At 38.1% G+C, this 21,457-nt stretch overlaps 2 protein-coding genes across 27 annotated transcripts; both read right to left on the bottom strand.

Moving 5' to 3' along the window:
• Window positions 1–413: 413 nt before the first annotated feature.
• Window positions 414–15,814, bottom strand: LOC114316557 (disease resistance protein RPM1). 26 transcript variants are annotated; one of them, XM_082901964.1, is made up of 11 exons: window positions 12,694–15,786; window positions 11,492–11,607; window positions 10,380–10,506; window positions 9,237–9,322; window positions 9,099–9,155; window positions 8,887–8,954; window positions 3,683–3,749; window positions 3,419–3,513; window positions 2,619–2,783; window positions 2,451–2,510; window positions 414–930 (listed from the first exon to the last, which is right to left on the bottom strand). In XM_082901964.1, the coding sequence occupies exon 1, from the start codon at window positions 15,510–15,512 to the stop codon at window positions 12,726–12,728; it is 2,787 nt and encodes a 928-aa protein (XP_082758090.1). In that variant the 5' UTR covers window positions 15,513–15,786; the 3' UTR covers window positions 414–930; window positions 2,451–2,510; window positions 2,619–2,783; window positions 3,419–3,513; window positions 3,683–3,749; window positions 8,887–8,954; window positions 9,099–9,155; window positions 9,237–9,322; window positions 10,380–10,506; window positions 11,492–11,607; window positions 12,694–12,725. The 26 variants fall into 26 exon arrangements, with proteins under 26 accessions (XP_082758090.1, XP_082758082.1, XP_082758083.1 ...); XM_082901956.1 differs by having other exon boundaries at window positions 2,302–2,510; window positions 3,683–6,569; window positions 10,380–10,458; window positions 10,703–11,607; window positions 12,694–15,737; XM_082901957.1 differs by having other exon boundaries at window positions 3,683–6,569; window positions 10,380–10,458; window positions 10,703–11,607; window positions 12,694–15,737.
• Window positions 10,219–11,432, bottom strand: LOC145805304 (uncharacterized). Its single transcript, XM_082900418.1, has 3 exons — window positions 10,917–11,432; window positions 10,380–10,458; window positions 10,219–10,238 (listed from the first exon to the last, which is right to left on the bottom strand). The coding sequence occupies exons 1-3, from the start codon at window positions 11,430–11,432 to the stop codon at window positions 10,219–10,221; spliced, it is 615 nt and encodes a 204-aa protein (XP_082756544.1).
• Window positions 15,815–21,457: the final 5,643 nt, after the last annotated feature.

Genomic DNA, 21,457 nt, shown 5'->3' with positions numbered 1-21,457 from the left:
ACTTCTCTTCTCCTTCTTACACCCACCCTATCTCTCCTTCTCCCTACTCTCTCTCAACCAAATCTAAGGTTTCAAGGTGGCAGCTAGGGTTCCAAAAGGTGGTGAGGTCAGCAGCTAGGGTTTCAAATGGTGGTGGAATGGCAATATTTGGCAGCTAGGGTTTCAAATGGAGGCCTAGGATCCCCGGCTAATTTTGTTTGTTCACACAAACCCCTGGCACAGTGTGATATAATTTCAAACTATCAAGACTTGTACAACTAAAAAAATTTGCAGACAAACTGTTTCAGAACATTAAAAACCAAGTGGTAAATTAAGAACACACTAGCATAGTACAATCTATCCAAGTTGTAAGCAGAAGCAGTACCATGAATCGTGGCTGACAAGCTGGTATCACCCAGTAGTAATACATGAACTTCAAATAATCAATACTTATATATTACACTAAAAAGAAACATTCTGTTGATCTTTTACCTCAATAATTTATCAACACACTTCACATTCTTGGACTTCATCAAAAATACAAAGTAAAATGAAAATGAGGTTTCGCACAAGTTTAGTGACCATCATAGTCGGATAATCTGTGTGAGAGTGAGGGAGAGAACAAATACAAAATTTAACGCTACAAAATATAGAGCACAACCTCAATCATCTTGCTCGATATTCAAGATTTTGCCTCTGTGCTTGTCATGTTAGCATATACTAACCCACGAAGTTTAAAAGGGTGATTTCATCTGCACTGGAAAAAAATATATATTTACCATAATTTGGTAAACAATATCCACTAAACATGTTTGCTGCAGGCCCAAGACAATCAACTTGTGAGTCAGCTTTAGAGTCAAGTTTCATCATCAGAACCGTCAAATGTTATTTTTGTAGCTTTTGGAGCATTAGCAGCAATCTCCTTAAAATGAGCCCCATAAAGCTTAGACTCTGCAGCATCGAAACAACACAAGACAATTAGTAGTAATTCAAACTAACGGTTAGTTTGCTTTGGCAAAAAACATTTTCTGCTTTTTCTAGTGTTTGATATGATTAAAAACATTTTTTGTGGTTCATAGAAAACAAGTTTATTTGGACAAAAAATATTTTTTAATTTCTGAAAGGAGAAAAACATTTTTCAAACTAAAGTCTTCCAATGCCGCTGCCACCTTACCACCACCTTTGCCACTCACAACTGCCATGATCACCTCACCACCACCTCACCAACACCCCATTGCCGCCGCCACCACCACCTCCACCTCCACCTTCACCTCCACCACTAATACCACCATTAATTCAATCACTAGTACATTAGTTTCAAAGTTGCAACCACAGGAGAAAACGTTTTCTAGGAGAAAACGTTTTCTGGAAGAAAAAAAATTCTGCAGGAAAATGATTTTTGCCGACACAAATGGGGCGTAAGGTAGTATAATCTGCACTCCTAAACATGCATAACCCGTATACAATAGGATGCCATGACATTCTCATGAGGTTTAATAAAAAATTAATAAAGACATATCATTGAACATATGCCACAGGATTGCACTCATGCACAAACTGCGCACATGTACAGGAAGGTAGCTATTATGCACCAGTACAAGACATGGCACTAAATAGAGACTAGTTCATGCTCTTAAACTTCCTCATTTTGTTCTCTTAAGAATTAAGATTATCATTAAAATTCAAGTTTAATATTTCTTTCAACATGCATGTGTGGATAGCACTTGGTAAAAAGTCAAACACATAATTAAGTAGTAATCTTTCATGAAACAAATGTTCCGTTTATTTAAGAGCAACAACATTGAACCAATATTCATCCAGAGAGTATACAAAAATAAGGAGGTTGCAGATACATTGACATGAGCACTGAGTTCCATATGTTTACTTATGAATTCCAACATTGAACCAATATCCATCCAGAGAGTATAAATTTGAGGAGGTTCTGCAATTGCAGGAAAAAAATTGTGCACAATACACTATTCTTCCACAAATTCAAATTACTAAAACACAAGCAGGAATGGGTTCATGTTAAAAGCATGCTGACATATGAATGGTTAATGCAAAAAATTTAAGTGGCTCCCCATCCCAGCACTACTAGACACATTTGACACCTCTAGGCATGTTTAGTCCCCACACCCACGCATTAAGGCAAACTCGAGTGCAAATTTTTTTTTTTTTTTTTTTTTTTTGAGAAACAAAATACACATCGATTATATAATCCTATACATTAACATCTTATCTATCTCTGGTTGCCAAGTTATAATGTATATTTTGCATGTGCTCCGTGTGCATGTTCATGCAACAAAGAAAAAATTACCCTACATGTCAGATTATGTATCAGGTAGGTTGCCTTGAGGAATTACACACCAAACACCACGACACTAAAGATAAGAACTCTCCTGCTCCCTCCATCTCCTGTAAAATAAAATCAATAATAAAAAAAAGAAAAGAAAGCACACCTTTTTCTATACATGAGTGCCAACGGTTCGCCCAGCTTCTTTCAGAACATTAACCAGCTCCCCAGCTAATCCCTGCAGTAAAATCAATTGTTGCTCGTCAGAAAATAATATGAATTAACATTGTTCCATTCAGGAAATCAAAAAACAGTAGTAGTATTTTATAATAATACAAAATTATACCTTGTTTTCCTTCATGAAAAATGTGTGGGCAACACCCTTCTTACCAGCTCGTCCAGTCCTGCCTATTCTGTGGATATAATCCTCTGTTGTGAAAGGAAAACTATAATTTATCACTACTTCAACATCAGGAATATCCAATCCCCGGGCAGCCACATCAGTGGCTATCTGCAGAAATAAAATGTAACCAAAATGAACAGGCTCATAAAAAATCAACTACTATGGCAAAAAGAAATCAATATATTAAGGAACAAAGCATGAAATCACAGATTAAAACAGTGCCAGCTAGATGATGCAAGTATTGCAACATACCAGACACATCACAACACTTCACTATAAATAGACAAAACAGCCAACACGAGCAAATCAACTTAGTTTATGTCCAAAAATAAATAAATAAAAAATACTCACCAGGTATGAAAGAGATGGTAAAGGCGTCCCATTTTATAATGGAATTAAAAACTGTGGTTGGGACTTGGGAAAGAGAAGTTTGCACAGGAGTGGGATGAGGAGGTAGCATCCATTAATTTGTGCATATGGCGAATAAGGAGTAAAATTTAGTGCAGATGAAGCAAGCAGAGAGCGTCTTTGTTTGTAAAGAAAGATCAAAGGATAAAAATACCCTTTCTATTTTATCATGGAGACTAAGACCATAATGAAGGAAATATGCATAAATTTGTTGGTTCTCCCAAGCCATATTATAAAGGAATGTGAATAACAAAGCAAATATGAGTACATTAACCAAAATGTTCAGCATAACCATCATTGTGAGTTCATGACATTACTTTCAAACAACCGCATACCATTAAAGGACAGCTTCCCTCCTTGAATAGTGATATTGCCTTTGTACGTGCATGTTGTGCTTTGTCACCATGGATAGAAACTACTTTTCCAAACCCTTGATACCATAAGAGTAAAAACGTAAGAGAGGCAAGTTAGTAAACCTTTGACACGTTCAACAATAAAAATTAAAAAAAAAAAAGAAAAGAAAAGGCAATTCAGTGGCAACAGTTTATTAGCTTGATGAAACTTAAACAGAAACTATGTGAAGATAAGTGAGAAATTACCTTTTCTGAAGCATAGTTTCAACATGGGCTTTCCTTCTTGTACAAAACAAAGACCAGTACTCTATTCCTGCTCCAAGTAAGACCAGCATAATAAACTGTATCAGCAGGACTGATACCGAGAATGAAAACCATTCAAGAGTTTTTCCATTTTGAGAGCTATCAAACATGCACAACATAGTAAAGATACATTTGATAACAAACTTGTCAGTATTATTGTTGAATGATCAATCAAACAAATACAAATATATAATCTAATAGAGTCAAACCCTAATCAAACCCTAACAACCTAAAGGACTATACCATCCTTAATGAATAATATAAACTACATAATTCACACACCCCCTCAAACTGAGGATGCGAGCCCAGAAAGTATCGAAAGTTTGCCAAGAAGAAAACGAAAATGAGCAACAGTGTGAAGTGAATTTGTGATCAGAGATGTCACCTGCCCAATCAGTGTTAGCATAGGCACGAAGAGTCAAGTCCGAAGAGGCCGATAACAGCAAACATTGCAGCAAAGTGCCACGAAGGTAGTGCAGAGTACGGAGTAAGGCAGCCCAATGTGTAGAACGAGGAGCAGAAACAAACTGACTGAGAATATGCACAACATATGAGGTATCTGGACGAATAACAGTGAGATAAACAAGGCATCCAACCAACTCACGGTACAAAGTGGGATCGTCAAGAGGAATGCCATCAGAAGCAGAAAACATAGCATGCAACTCAAGAGGAGTGTCGACAATTTTGTCATCAGTGAGATTGGCACAAGAAAGAATATCACGGGCATACTTAGTCTGAAAGAGAAGATACCCACTAGGAGAAGTAGCAACCTCAATACCAAGAAAATATCGAAGAGATCTTAAATCCTTCATCTCGAACTCCTGAAACAACTGATGCTTAACCTCCTTAATAGTACTATAATCAAAACCAGTAATGATCATATCATCCACATATAAGAGAAGGAGAACAAGGCCAACAGAAGTGCACCGAACAAAGAGCACAATCATGATGACTAGGGTGAAAACCAAGCTGAAGTGCAACAGAGTGAAATCGCTCATTCCAAGCACGAGGAGACTGCTTGAGACCATATGGAGCACGGTGAAGACGACAAACAACACCAGGAGGGTGAGAGAGACTCGGTGGAGGGCGCATATACACTTCTTCAGCAAGATGCCCATTCAGAAAAGTATTTTTGACATCTAGTTGAAACAAAGGCTAGTGATGGGCGGTAGCAACAGAGATAAAAGTGCGAACAGTAGTCATCTTGGCAATGGGGGCAAAAGTCTCATCATAACCAATCCTATACTCCTAAAAAAAGCCTTGGGCAACCAAATGAGCTTTGTACCGTTCCAAAGAACCATCAGAAAGGGTTTTGACCTTATAAACCCCTTTACAGCCTAAAACATTCTTGCCAGCAGGTAATGAAACAAAATCTCATGTCTAAGTGTTAGCCAAAGCAGTTAACTCGTCATTCATGGCAGCAATCCAATTGGAATCATGACAAGCTTCCTTTTAGGACCTGGGCTCAAAATAACTATGAAGACAAGAAAGAAAAGACTGATAGGAAAGGGAAAAACATGTATTACCAAAACCATACCAGTTTGGAGGATGACGGTCTCGGTTTGGAAAGTGATGTGCAGGAGGAGCGGGATCCAAAGAAACAGCTGAAAGGACAGTAGAGCTAGAGACAGGCGAGCTCGGAAGTGCTTTGTGGCGCTAATAAACAAGAAGAGGAGCAGGGGGAACGGGAGCTGGAGAGGAAATAGCTAGTGAGATATCAAGAGTGCTAGTAAGAGGCAAAGTAGAGATGTCAAGATCAAAAACAAACTCATCGGAAGAAACATCAGGAGAAAATAGGTCAACGCGAACCAATTCATCCTTGGAAATAGGGACAAGGGTGGAAGGTATAGTGTAATAGGGTAGTGTTTCTAAAAAGGTGACATGTCTAGACACATATAGCTTTTTAGTGGTAGGATCATAGCACCAATAACCCTTCTGATTAATGCCATACCCTAAAAAGACACATAGGACACAACGAGAACTAAGCTTAGAGCGCGCCCGTTTGGGAAGAAGCACAAAGCATACAAAACCAAAAATACGAAGAAGAGAATAATTGAGAGTAACACCAAAAAGACGCTTATATAGGCATTCGATTGAGAAGATATGCAGCAGGGAGCACAACTTCTCCCCAAAAAACAGACGGAACAAAAGACGAGAGCAACAACGAGCGAGCTGTATCAAGGAGATGGCGATGTTTGCGCTCAGCTCGACCATTTTGGGCAGGAGTGTCAAAACACGAAGACTGATGAATAGTGTCAGGAGTAGCTAAACACTCCTCAAACTCAGACAAGTAATACTCACCTCCTAAATCAGAACGAAGAACTTTAATGGTGGCAGAAAACTGAGTGCGAATCATGGAGTGAAAATTAGAATATATTTTGTAAAAATCAGATTTTCAAGTCATCAAATAAACCCAGGTAAACCAACTGTGATCATCCACAAAAGACACATAATATTGCGAACCACCCTCGGTAACTATAGGGGAAAGACCACAAACATCAATATGAACCAACTGAAAAAGAGAAGATGAAATAGAACCACTTTTATTAAAAGGAAAAGCAAACATTTTAGTCAGTTTACAACCACGACACTCAGAAATATCATCAATGGAAAAATTGCCTAAATGTCTAGACCAAACTAACATCCTCAAACGATCATTCGACAGATGACCTAACCTAGAATGCCAAATATAAAATAAAGAAGACTTATTGTTTAAACAAAAAGAAGACAATGCAGTAGAAGACACTTCTGGAGGAACATGCAAGTTGTCCAAGATATATAGTTCTCCAACTCTACGCCCGATCCCAATCTGCCTCTTGGATACCCGATCCTGCATAACACAATGAGAAGAAGAGAAAACAACATCAAAACCGAAATCAGATAATTGACTAATAGAAATAAGACTTAGTGAGAGGTGAGGCACATAAAATACAGGAGAAATAGACAAATGGAAAGAGGAAATAGAACCAATAGAGTGTACAAGCAGAGAAGAACCATTAGCTGTAGCAATAGTGATAGAAGAAGAAGGGAAGACATAATTACTGAGGAGAGATGCAACATGGGCCATATGATGTGAACAACCAGAATAAAAAATCCACGAAGTGTGGATATTACCTGAAGAGGATGAACCAGACAAACCTAACTGAGTTGTAGTCATAGCAAAGGCCTGGGATGAAAGATTTGGATTGACCACAATGAAAGACTTGAACTGCTCAAACATAGGACCATTCTCAGAAACTAGTGTAGAAAAGGCGGCAGATGAGCGAGATCCCGAAGATGTCAGCTTAGAGGATGGTGGATCAAATGAACGACCCTTAGGCTACAAAAGTTTAGGACAAGCATGTTTCCAATGGCCTTTCTAATGATAGAAGTTGCACTCATCCATGGAAACCCGAGGCTTGGGCTTACCAGTAACCTGAAATAAAGGAGAAGGTGGGGTTGGCAAGAGCGGAGGAGTGGCAAAAACTGACTGGGAAGCAGGAGCACCATGAGCCACCTTAAACTGAGTTTCTTCTATTATAAGCTCACGAACAACACCATCCACAGAAAGCAAGGGAGACCGATGAAGAATAGCTCCCCAAAGTGGCTCAAATTGATCACGAATGGCCATAAGAAATTGAACAAGATGTTGCTTCACCCGATCCTTGGTATAACTATCAAGTAACTGTAAATCTGACGGTTCCATCAAAGCAAGCTCATCCCAATAAGTAGTCATCTCATTGTAGAACTCCTGAATGGACTTATCTTTCTGACTAGCATCGCAAATAGACATCTCAAGTTCATACTGTTTTGCAAAGTTAGACTCAAGATACATAGTTTTCAAATAGTCCCAAACTTGTTTAGAAGTAGAATACTTGGAAAAATTCATACCAATGGTAGTTTGAACTAAATTATGAAACCAGGTAAGAATTTGTGCATTTTCCTTATCCCATTTAGCAACATCGACCTCAGTTTCTTAAGATTCTGTAGGTCTAATAGTCACACCAATCACATAGTTCCACATGCCTCTAGCCGTTATAAAATTTTTCATTACATGAGACCAATAAGAGTAATTGGTACCATCTAACTTAGTAGTGATAGCTTGCAATTTATCACCAGCCATAGTACTATAATTAAGCAACACAGTAAAACAAAAGCGGAGTGACTAATCAAAGTTGTTATTGCTATAATTACAGAACCAATTAGGTCAAACTTATAATAACCTTATTTTGATTTTTAAGTTATGTAGGTTTTGCTCATTTTGTTAACTTATAATAACTTTATCACCACAAATATCAATCAGAGAGAACCAAGGCAGAGCACAGAGAGAGAGACTAAACCTAAAATCAGAAGTCAATTTCAGAGACAGAGACAGAGAGGCTAATTTCATACCTTACTTTGATCGTGTGAACTAGAGAAAGAGAGAGAGGTCACCAATCTGAGCCACACAGAGGAATTACAGAGCTTCAATCGAACCAGATGAGGGGCTGCAATGGTCAATGATGACCTAGGGCTCCGACGCAACCAGATGAACACACAACCTAGGGCTCAAAACCAGCAATTAGCAAGAGCGAAATGCAACGAAGAGAACAGAGAACCCTAGGTAAGGCCTTGCAAAGAGAGAGAAAGGGGTTGCGATGGTCGATGATGACTTGCGAAAGGTATGCTAACATTTGAGTCGTGGCTCTGATACCATGATAACAAACTTGTCTGTATTATTGTTGAATGATCAATCAAACAAGTACAAATATATAATCTAATAGAGTCAAACCCTAACAACCTAAAGGACTATACTATCCTTAATGAATAATATAAACTACATAATTCACAACATTACGCCATCCACTCGTAACTAAAACAATAAGGCGAAAAAGATTCATGCAGCCGACCCTCTTGATTGGGACACAAGCCTTAGTTTGGCTCGGTTTGGTTATCAACTAATATAATGGGAACATATATGAAGTTAGAGATTTGATAACTAGAACCAAAATACCAACGCCTTCAGCTTGCATGGGCATATGAAGAGATTTAGAAAAATCAGTCCTAAGCAATCTATTAAGTTAAATCAAAGAATGGTGGTTAAACATCACCACAATTTACAGAAACTCAGAATAAATCTTAAACCAATCAGAAAGGGAAAAATAGTGTAAATGATTAGCAAAAGATACCTTTGTGATTTATGCTATTTCTCTAACAAAGAAACCAAACGTTCATCGTGTGCTCGATCATCCAAGACCTACAAATTACAAATGGTACAAAAAAAAAAAAAAAAAAAAAAAAAAAGGCGGCATTACTACTACAAGTTGCATACAACCATGTGTACAACAAAATCATCAAAGAGAGTCAAATATTCTTCAAACAACCAGAGTGCTAACAACACCTCTACTATCTGCATGACATCATGGTTGGCAGCTAAATCCTCTGAACCTACAACCACCTGAAATAAAGCTTGTCTTTTCAAACAAAGAAACTAGAAATAAATATAGACCAAGTTGATGTCATGGACAAAGAACCACACCTTAACTGTATTGGGATCCATGAATTCTTGAGCTAATTGATGAACAGCTGGAGGCCATGTAGCACTAAACATAACCATTTGACGAGCTGCATAAATTTGGGAGTTTTCAATCACTAGTATAAATAAATTTGCCGTGAGGCTTGAAGCAAAAAAAATTCAATGAAATAGACGTAATCAAATATTTTGGAGCTAATTATAGACCAGGTATCTCTCTGTTCTAGTGCTAAGGCTTTTGCAAGCATTATTGGGTAGAATGTTCATTTTGTATCCAACTGTAGACAAACTACATTGGACTATTGCATGCACATGTTCCGTAATTTTTTATTGATGTACACCCATAAATGCATAATTTGTTGTCTACTGAGGTTATCTAGCATTATCATATAGGTCTACATGAGGTTATCTAGTATTGCAACTCAGCTTCATACTGCAACATTCTTTCATTGAATAACAGGATTTTACATATCAGTTCTTTCATGACCCACCAAATATTTTCAAAATTTTCTAGATGATATGACCAAAATACAATTATTGTAAGGACTTGAACTTCCATGGTAATTTTATTTATATTTTTTATCTAGTTTGTACAATAGAATGGTTAGCAAATCACTTTCATCCAGTCACTCCTATATTGCATCCCAAAGATCGTGGAATAATTTATGGGAAAATTCCCATTAAGTCCTACTTTTTCATAAAATTTCCATGGAGTACTATTAACACATGAATCAATCCTCTCACTGCAGCGTTAAAAGGATGGATGGGAATTTTATGGAAAAAATTGGACTTATTGGGAATTTTTCCATAATTTATTAATGTAGTTTATATGTTTAAACCATTAATAGAAATGGCAAAACTTCTTTGATTTTAGCATCCCAACCCAACACCCTATAGGAACCCCAAAAAACTAATCAAAGCAATTTGAAAAAATAAAAATAAAATGTTTACAAGGACTCAAACTAAAATGTAGATACGGATGAGGCTGCTAAGGACGCCATGTGTTCACTACAATATGAAATCAATTAAAGAGAAGAAAATGGAAAGACAAACAAAATAAACAAACAGAAAGAGGAAAAATAAGTGATACAAAATACCAGAAGAAGCAAAACAAACAATAGAAAAAGGAAATCAAGTGATACACCATACCAGAACATGCTTGGCTCAATATAGAACAAACTTCTGGCTCAAATCCCATGTCAAGCATCAAATCCCCTTCATCTAGAACCTGCCAAAAGGAAAGCAATTGGAGACACTAGTGTAGGGAGCTGGAATGCTATAGTAAAATCAATTTCATCAAATTCCCATATTGAGGCCTGACACAGGTAAATCACTAATAGCTACAACTTTTTTTTTGATTAGCAAAAGAAAGAGACCTTTATTGATATTCAACAACAATTACATCAATAAAGGGATGAGAGAAAGAAATAGAGCTATGCAAACTCATCCACAAGAGTTGGTGAGAAACCAACCAAAAAGCCAGAGCACAACAGCAACAGGGCAGCAAACAAAGGACCACAACAGAACAAAAATAGGGCTTAAACAGAAAAGACTTGCAGACACCCTCCCAACACAGCAGACCACCAACCTGCAATCAACAACAATATCCTGCAGCACACCCTACTTATAAGCACAGCAGACCTCACTCCATAGATCAAGACCATCTCAACCTCCACCAATACATACTCTGATCTGATTAAGATTGAAAACAAAATCACTCAGAGAGTAATGAAGATCTCCGCAAGAGGCTTTGAACCATAAAGCAACACTGATTTTTATAAGCTCAAACAAATCCCAAGTTACAGGTTTGGCATCCCTAAATACACAATCATTTCTAAGTTTCCCAATGGACCACAGAGTAGCAAGGGGAATAATTCTCCAAATCTTCTTTTCATTTTTCTTCATAGGCTGACCCTCCCACCAGAGCAGTACTCCTTCAACAGAACCTGGGATGGCCCACTCCACACCCCACCATCTTAATAAGGCTGACCACACTTCCCAAACAAAAGGGCAGTGCAATAAAACATGAAGCACAGATTCCTCAGAATTCTTACAAAAACTACAAGCTATGGAGGAGGTGCCATTGAGAATACCAATTCTTTGCAAAAATGCAGCTGTCTTCACTTTATGTTTCCAGGCAAGCCAACCAAAAAATTGCACTTTGGGAGGCAAGACTGAACTACACACCAGTTTACTCACCATCAGATGAGTGGCCCCATCCAAATAGCTAAGTTAATACAGAGAAGAAACAGAGAAGGTACCTGAGACAATAGCAGCCCACCTTGTGTAGTCACTGACCTCCCTCCTAATTGAAGGGCTAGATGACAGAATTGTTACAAGATTAAAGGGCTTTCAGGCTTTCTGCTGTCATCTTTTTCTAGAAACAGAATTCACCAATACAGCAATCAGATAAGACTAAAATGTTCTGAAAAACAGAAGGCATCTAAATAAATTTAGTGAGCTAGTTTACGACCCATGAAAAGACTCCCAATTGGAGTTACAAATAGGGGAATGATATTCACTCCCCTTGTGAGAGGCAATATGACCAAAGAAAAAAAGTGTGAGAGACTAAAAGGGGATTGTGAATATCATTTTGTACAAATATGGAAACTCTCAAAAGTTAAAAGAGAAACAAGAAACTTGCAAAGACTCCCAATATTATAAACACATTCTAACTGGTCTCAACAAAATAAGAACTAACAATTTGAACAACCAAATCTTTTTTTCACCTCAAACACTAAAAAACCTGATCTTTAGAATAGCCTACATATTCGAATACATATTCCTCCTTGTTCTTGTCCAAATTTCCATTTGGTTGGTACGCTTCCCTAAGCGCCTTTGTATTTCCATTAGCTTCTTCATAGCCCAAGATGGGACACATCTCCCTAAAAATCCTTGTCTTTGAATGTGTTGTTTTGTGTTACAAGCGTGTCGATGTAACTCTAAACTTCTTCCAAATCGCCATTATGAATTCCATTACTTTATAAATCATATCACACTCCCAAAATAAATGGTACATGAATTCGCTTGTTTGAAAGAATTGCAATACAAGGTCATTTTGTTTTGGTTGTATTTGACTTGACCATAGGGGTTAATTGTAGTGTTTTGTGTCACGGTGATGAAAGGGGATAAATGAAGGGAGCTTATAACCAGTCGCACATTGAAAGATTGGAAAGATATAGGTAGAAGTTTAACTACAAAGTTTGAATTTAGTCACAATTTCGCAAATGCTCTCAATTAGAATACTAGGTTCTGACTGGAGTCATAATTGCAAATGATAAACATATTTGCCATTTTTTCTGAGAGATGTGTTATGGAAAAGTTACAAATGCAGAAAAGATTACTTATTTGTCCACAAAAAAAAAAAAAGGCAGGGCAGGGGGGAGTTCAAATAAACTAGTTGAGGGAAAAAAAGATTAAAAAACAAAAGAATACAAGGATTTGGAATATGAAGAGTTCAAACCTGTTAGAAACTCTTTCTTTTTCTCTCTCCCTCTACATATTAGTTCCTCTCCAGCGCCCATCTTTTGTGTCCCCAATCCAAACTTCAGGGATGTGAGATATTCTCCAGTAATCCCCACCTTGCAGGTCTCTATTCAACTTGGAAAGCAATAGATCAGACATATCAAATAAGTCAAGCAATGTAAGGTTGATTAGCTGTTCGATGCATGAGGGCAACTCCTCCATCAATTTGCAATTCTCAATGTATAGCTCTTCAAGATGAGGCATCGCACCTTCCATCACTGTCACCCGCCTCAATCCTTTTAATCTAATAAGCAATAAAATCTTAAGCTTCTGGAACCCACCAGCCTTGAAACACAATTCCTCCCCTTCATATGCCTCAACAAGATCAAGATAAACCAGATTGGGTAAACCTTGAAGATATTGCAGTGGATCAGCATCTTTTAACTTGCTCCACCGTAAACACACTGTCACTAGGCTATGAAGAGAAGGTATCCAACGTGGTAACTTCTCTAAACGTCCCTTCAGGAATAGTGTTTGGAGAAGTCGAGGAGGCAAAGATAGAGATTCTAGATCAATGATCTCGTCTTCTTCTGTTGCAGTAACATACAATGCATAAAGGTTGATTAGCTTCTCAAGGGATGAGCATAGTGCCATACCATCTTCACCTCTTACCTTTATAATGCCTAACGACTTCAGTTGGGTCAGCTTCCCTATCTCTCTTGGTACAATGCTGCCACTGCCGTGGTTTGCTTCAATTGAACCGAGTTTCTGCAAGGAGGTCAAACTTCCTATTTCAACCGGGGATTTGAACCCACACTCATTATTAAAAGAATAATAATTACGTTTTTCTTCATATCGAAACGCCAAGAGATGGCGCAATCTTTGGAGATTTAGGATCTCATCAGGCAACTCAGTGACGTAGGTGTGTCTAAGGTCCAAGATTTCCAGGTTCTTGAGCCTTCCTATTGACTTTGGAAGTTTTTTTACCTCAGTTCCCTTTAAACTTAGATACGTGAGATGGCCTAGTTTGACAACTTCATTCGGGAAAATCTTTAATGAGGCACCACTCAGATCCAACACCTTCAGCAGCTTTAGATCTCTTAATGATGCAAGCATGGACGACATGCTTGGTGAATATGTAGCGCTAAATAGGAGCAAAGAACGTAGCTGAGTGAAACGCTTGCTTTGTTGTAAATGTTCCAAATGATCATGGATTGACAAGCGTCGGACTCTTTCAGGCCACCTCGTGTCTCGTTCACTGGCTATTGTCACAATGTTTTGCTCTCTTGACTTGAAGACAATAATTTCACGCCAAAGGTCATGGATGCGATATAATTTAATCCTCCTTTTACCATTTATCTTCGCCACTTGAATCAAGCTTCTATTGACGAGCTCATTGAGGTAACCCTCTGCAACTTGTTCTATAGGTGCTCCTTCTTTTACTTCTACAAATCCTTCTGCTATCCATAACCAAATTAATCTCCAATGTTCAATTAGATGGTCCTCTGGAAAAACACTCAAGTACAGAAAACAAAGCTTTAGATAGTGAGGCAAATCACTGTAACTGAGTGACAATATTTTCTTCATGCTCAAGAGTTGGTTATTTCCTTCTAGTTCAGCACCAAGGCTTTGATAGGTCTTCTCCCACTCTGCTACGCTGCTCTTGTCCTTCACCGATAAAAGACCACTGATAGCCACTATTGCAAGCGGCAATCCCTCGCATCTTCTCAAGATGCTTGTTAAAAGACCTTCCAAATGTGAGGGGCAATAGTTCTCTTGAAACGTCTTTTTGCAAAACAAGGCCCAGGACTCTTGGGGAGACAGGGGCTGGAGATCATAGACATAGCCATTATATTCTCTTCTAGAGAATAAGGCTAAATCAGCATTTCTTGTTGTGAGCATTACTCGGCTTCCACAGTTGCACTCCGGGAATGTATATCTAAAAACTTGCCATGCTTGAATATCCCATACATCATCAAAAACAAGCACATACCTCTTTTGACGTAGGAAGGCATTTATTATTCCTTTTAGGCTGTTCCAATCCATGGTTTCCACTCCTTGTGGGACTGGTTGCTTGACTTCTTTAAAGAGCCGGTGAATCATGCTTTTTAAGAGCTCTTCAATCTTGAATGATTCTGAAACTGTGACCCAAGCCCGAATCTGGAAATGCTTCTTTATTGCTGCATCATCGTAGACCTTTTTGACGAGAGTGGTTTTGCCTAATCCTCCCATTCCCACTACCGAAATCACCTTGAGTCTAGGATCTCCCTCCACCAACCACCCGATCAGTTTTGTTTTGGGCTTCTCGATGCCCACAAGCTCAGCTTCTTCAAGTAGAAGCGCATCTCCACGACAATCGTACCATGCGTTGTTAACACCAATGGACCTTGAGCCTTGCTCTAGTATACCATATCTATCATGGTACCTCTGATGTCCCATGGAAATATTGATGACCCTGTTCTTGATTCTTTGCACTTCATAAGCAATTTGGTAGCGAGCTTTTAAAGTCTTGATGGAGAAAAAAATCTTACGAACAAAACCACAGAATCCAGTGCCATGATTATGTGCGAAGTTAAGCTTGAATTTGTCAAGAACATCTTCAGTTTCATATGCAGCATCTCGAACTTGTTTGACCCAAACTTTGAGTTCCGGGTCATTTTCTTCCATAGAGTCAGCAACTCTGAGGAAAGCCATCATGCGCTCGAATTCATCCCTGATATACTCGATCTCTTCCCGAACTCCGCTCAACAAATTCACCTCTCGTTGAAAGAAGAGTGAAAATTTGGCTAATAGATTGAACACAGCAGTCTCTGCCATTCTCTCTTTTGTGTGTTTCTTTGCAGTACAGCCTTTTTGTGTTGTTTGAAGGGATAACTAGGAGGAAATGGAGATCTGAACTGGTTTTTAGGTGGTGCAGCTGAGTATGAAAAATTGGGGCTTTGTGAAAATTGCTTTCGCGTATTTCTTTGACAGCTTAGCAAATAGGGCTCTTTCCAGGAACTAACAACCCTATTGACTAATCAAATTATTTAATTAGAATGCAAGCTGTTATAATGATTTGAAATTGATTTGGCTAAATTGAATGCATTAGGTGGGGTCTCAGGCATGAATTGAGCAATAAAAATAGGCTTTGGCTAATTTGTTTTATGTCACAAGTCAACTTGTTGGACTTTTATTAGTTTTGTTAAATAAGATTCATGAAAATGTTTGACTTCCTGTAGAATTAAAGTATGACATGAGAAAATTGAGACGGTCTTCATCAATTTATGGGATAAAAATTGCAAACCCTTTGTTCAATTTGCCATACATTGGCAATCATATATCTTGACATTTATGATTGACATCATTGCTCAACATGGGCCTCCATGTTGCAGGATACGCCAACTACTGTTTTTGAATTGAGAAATGTTTGGGGGTTGAAATTAGTGGCTCGAATTCGGGTCGAAACTTAAAACGATGTCGTTTTGAGTTTTAATTTTTTTTTTCCTTCCTTTTCTTTCTTTTCTTCTTCTTCTTCTTCTTCGTTTTGAACACAGGAGAAGAGAAATAGAGGCGAGAGAGAAACAGAGGCGAGAGGTGAGAGAGAGTCGTCGCAGCTCGTCGCTCGTTGTAGCTCGTCGCTCATCGCAGCTCGTCGGCCGATCGTCGCATCACAGCCCCGCCTCTGCCTCCAGCCCGATTTTGATGGCCCCTCCAGTTCTGCTTCTCCTTCTTCTTCTTCTTCCTCCTCCTTCTTCCTTTTCAAATTCGAGCCAAACTCGAGCCGGGGCTTTTGGGCTCTGTAGCATGATTCTTTTGAATTGTGAACTTCTGTGGAGCAAGAAATGATGGGAATCACATATCTCAGCCGTAGGAAGTGGCCCAAAACCCTCATAGGGGTGTGTGATTCCTACTATTGTGTGGACTCCATTCATGTGAGTGTTTTGTAGCCCTTTCTGTGGCGAAGTATTGTACTATCCATAGATTTATGTTGTGTTTGGATGATATTTGTATCATATGTGATTTTTGATGGTTGATTGTTTTTTTGTCAACCAATTAGCTAGACTTTAAATAAATATATAAATAAATAATGATCTCTTGATTTAACTTAAATTGCAGGAAAAAATAGGGTCTGTGATTACATTTGACAATGGAAATATATCTAGAAAATAGTGTATTGTGATTAAATTTAATGTGATTTGGTTTACAATCTATGTTATTTGATCATTTTTTGAATTACTTTTACTAACTATTGAGACCATGGGGGATGCTCAGTGCCAGTGGCATCCATTAAGTTACCCGGTGAAGATATATGTCTTGTAATTGTCCGATATATGTTGAAGAGGGAATTACGTGCATCTAGAGACAAAATGGCATCGAATAAATTAGGAGTTTTGGTAACTAAACTTTCAACCATTTATCAGTTGAAATAGTTATAAAAAACAAGAAGTCATATTGGAAAGACTACAACTTGGTCACTTAACGGCAACGATCATCAGGAGATGGGCCTTTGTAGCTTTGAGAGAGGGTATAAAAATAAATAAATTATGGAGAGAAAATTTATGAATATACTAATGGAATCTATTTCCTTACAGACAATTGAGGCTTTTGTTATTAAACTTTTTATTTTTTTATTTTTAAATTTTTCAGCGAGTCTTAGACAATGACTCAAGTGACTTAAAAGTTGTCTTTGGAATAAATTGTTGACAATCCTATTTTTTTGTTAAAAAAACCAACTTCTCTCCCGTCTTTCATTAGATTGGAGAGGTCCAATCCAGTCTACTGTCAGCTTATCTCAAGCCCGCCTTTGATTTTTAGTATGAATAATGTGCTTGATGGGTTCTATAAGATGAACAATTTGGATCATTGAGATATGTCCGAGATAGATTCACAGTGGACCGAATTGAACCTTTCTAGTTTGATGTCTGTAAATAAGCAGTATAACGCAGCGGAATAAAAATTATAGTCATACATTTCCTGCATAATCTGAATAGAAAAGATCTCGTGCGTAAATCACGTGCTTCCTGAATCTGATCAGTCAACCCAGCAGTGGGGTGATATTACAACAGTGAATATCACCCACACAAATCACAGTGCAAATGGCTTTGATCGTTGTTTTTGGGAGAGAGTCAGAATATGGGAAATTTCTGTGTGTCTTAGACTTGACAGGAGGGTCTCAATTTATACATGTATAGGGGAGAGAGGAAAAACCTCTAGCCTTTATGGCTGGTCATTAATGCACCATTAACCTCTGCAATAAAGGCAGGAGTTACAAACCCCATTAATGCAGGAGTTACAAACCCCATTATTGCAGGAGTTATAGTTATAAATTCAAAGCATTGAAATGGTCATGCCACATGGGTGCCCATTTCTAACATCTCTCACTCGCACATGAGTTGGCATGACACTGCCACATCTCTATCTCAATCTCCCCAAAAAATGAACATTCTCATACTAGCCAATGCACCGTGCGACCGCTGAGAACACTTGCATGTGGGAGTTTTATACTAGAAACTCAAAATGAGCCAGCATAGAGACATCAACCCAAAAAGAACAGAAATAGTGTCTCATATACCCCAGACCCATCTAATTACACTGGTCCAAAAAACATCTCTAATCTCTCAAAAGAGCATGTTTGACCCTCTCAATTCTTGCAATATATTCACACTCAATCCGCCTCTCATGCAGAGCGATGTGAGTTGCCAGCAGTGAATATACAACAGTGGTGTAATACTAGATGATCTTCCCTTTGCCCTCATGCCATTTAGTTTAGGATTGACTGCTTTCCCAGTGATGTCCCTTAAGGCCGAATCATACATGACCGCAGGCAACATACCAAAGTAGCAGAACATCAACCCATTACCTTATGACATAGTCAAAAGTCACAAAAGGGTACATAAATGAAAGTCATATCAATAATGATACGTAAGACTCACACGGTGAGGAAACAGGGATCCATTCTCTCACCTCATTACTTGGTCGCCAAGTACATGTAGTATGAATACATGCTACGGTGGAGTAACTCTTCCAAAAGAGTGACGTCATACTCGATACACCGTACAGATATTAGTCTAGTCGCTTTCTAGTGCCTAACCCGAATTCTCTATTTGCTCGCCTTCTAGGCGCCAAATAAGATCTCGCATCTGGCTAATCATAACAGGCATAACATAGAAAGTGGGTACTAACATCCATGTTTGGTCCTTAACACGACCTCATCTTGGTTATAACCAAGGCGACATGCGTAGTGGATAATTTAAGCCTCTCTTGGCTCCAAACAAAAATAAACCACTAGTCTCATCCTTGCTCGCTCCCAAGTGCCAAGGGCGATTGCCTGTGTGAGTGAGCCAATCTTGCCTGCTGACATCATCATCTGCTAATCATTATGACACAAATCATAATAGTGTCAACATCCCATCATCTCATAACAAATAAGTGATCGATTTTTCTAAAAAACGACCACAGTCTGCGCAATTATAGATTCCAAGCATAAGCTTTATCAGCACCGCTTGCGATAAGCATATACAACGGAATCCACCATTTGCGCCTCACATGAAGTGGTTCAAGATCACTACCTCTTGCGCAATAACCTCTCTAAAGATATTTTGGTGACCAATTTGCGTTCATTCTTGATGCGCCCAACTAGCGCATATGCACCCAACTAGCGCATTGAATCTTACAAGGAGCAAATTAATATACTATTAGTAAATCATTTTATCAACAGTCTAATGAGCAAGGTCAATGTCTAAACAACTCAGTTGACCATTTACCAAAGATAACACTTATCATGCCGAATACGCCCACATAGCGTACTTTAGGCTCCCACAACAAAGAAAAGATCAAGGAATATAGGTCATCTATTTCTCCCAAAGACAATCCGAGGATTCACTCAATAGCTAAGGCTCTGGCTTTTACCGATAGGTAAGTCAATGGGTTTGTAATTTTGCATCTAGAATCGTTCTAGGATATTCCTTATGTAAGTCATCGAAGACAAACCAAGAATTTTCTCAAAACAATCCCTAAGGATCGTACATCCGAGCATATAACTTACATCACCCATGTCCATCATATCTAAAATAGAGGACTGGCCACCCTAGGTAGCGACAACCTTATAAATTCCTAGCTCATAATGACTAAGTAAGGAAAAACTTCTTTTGGACCATTGATCATGCCTCAATGGTCTTAATCGATCATCGTTGGCCTATCATGGTTTAACAAAATCTAAGAACCACTATTTGGATAACTGTTTTAGACTGTAAAAGATTTATTGGAACTAGCAACTTTTTTGCGCTCCTAACTTTTCACCATAAAAGTAGAAGGTAAATCCCTACGGATCTACTTATCCAATTCTCCAACTAGAAGTTGGGTCACAATGTCCACAAATCAATGTTTCAAACTTATGTCAATCATAGCCTAAGTCGAAATAACCTCACTCCCCAAGAGGATGTCTTCTCATAGTCTACACTTTCCTCAATGGTGCGACTTTTCGGTATCTAGCGATCTTTATGCCTCAACAATGACTATCCAAATTACGCATAACTTTATAACAGTTTTGCGTCATAATGGAAAGTCAACCAAAGTATAAAAAATAGTTAATCCTCAAAGACTTTGTCTTAAACTGCGCAACATTGATCCACTTTCTAAAAATAGGGGACTAGAGCCTTAGGCATTATCCTAGGCTCTTTATTATCTTGCAGAGCAATCATGAATGTTTCCCTCTCAATCAACCAGTGATGACGTGGAAAATTTTCACATTCGCTACCACGCCAACTAAGAATGTAGAGTATTCTTCTCTAATGGAGTAATCCATTAGTAGGCACATCGCTCTCACTGTCCCTAGGATATTGGAAATTTCTTTCCATTCTCAACTAGGCTACATAAAAGCGCTATGCTTAGAATTCTCTATCTTATAGAGTTCCAAAACTCTATACACGTCACCTTTACTAAGAAAACTTTATGTGACTTAGTTACACTACCACAAAGCTGCTTACCTATATGCACATGACCTGGAGGGTTTACATGACCGCATACAATAATGCACCACACAACCCTATGTGTTTACAAGACAGCATACAATAATGCACCATTAACCTCTGCAATAAAGGCAGGAGTTACAAACCCCATTATTGCAGGAGTTATAGTTATAAATTCAAAGCATTGAAATGGTCATGCCACATGGGCGCCCATTTCTAATAATGTCAAACTAGAGAAAAACTACTTCCTTTTAAATACATCTCAAAACATTATATACATTTCATGGCGGGAGCGAGAAGGTTGTTGGGTTCGAACTTAGCTCATGATTGTGATTATCTAAGTCTTTATCCACTGAAACAATTGTAATACTTTAATTGTTGATATTTAAGATTGTATTTAAATTAAGAATTTGAAAGAAATTTGTGGAGATGAAGGAAAAGAGAAGAGAAAAATGGAAAAAGAAGAAGAAGAAGAAGAAGCTTTTGTTTCAATTATTTTTCTTTTCTTTCTTTCTTTCGTTTCTTCAAATTAACACAGCTAAATGCTAAAATCGAATTTACCTTTCTAGTTCGATGTCAAACTAGAGAAAAATGACTTCTTTTTAAGTACATCTCAAAACATTATATACATCTCATAGCGTGAGCGAGAAGGTTGTTGGGTCCGAACTTAGCTCATTATTGTGATCATCTAAGTCTTTATCCACTGAAACAATTGTAATGCTTTAATTGTTGATATTTAAGGTTGTGTTTAAATTAAGAATTTGAAAGAATTTGTGGAGATGAAAAAAAAGAGAAGAGAAAAATGGAGAAAAA

The sequence above is a fragment of the Camellia sinensis genome, chromosome 13 (genome assembly GCF_055761805.1).
Source record: "Camellia sinensis isolate YWXY chromosome 13, ASM5576180v1, whole genome shotgun sequence".
In the NCBI taxonomy this organism is placed as follows: Eukaryota; Viridiplantae; Streptophyta; class Magnoliopsida; order Ericales; family Theaceae; genus Camellia; species Camellia sinensis.
This window is presented reverse-complemented; position numbering and strand designations above follow the sequence as displayed.

Bases quoted from the DNA above. Each gene is read 5' to 3' on its own strand.
- LOC145805304 (XM_082900418.1), bottom strand. From the start codon at position 11,432: ATGGTGAGTAAACTGGTGTGTAGTTCAGTCTTGCCTCCCAAAGTGCAA. The intron at 10,459-10,916 runs GTATGTATTGGT...TCCTTTTGGCAG, and splicing joins TCAATCTTAATCAGATCAGA to GTTCTAGATGAAGGGGATTT. The intron at 10,239-10,379 runs GTATGGTGTATC...TTCATATTGTAG, and splicing joins ATTGAGCCAAGCATGTTCTG to TGAACACATGGCGTCCTTAG.
- LOC114316557 (XM_082901949.1), bottom strand. From the start codon at position 15,512: ATGGCAGAGACTGCTGTGTTCAATCTATTAGCCAAATTTTCACTCTTC.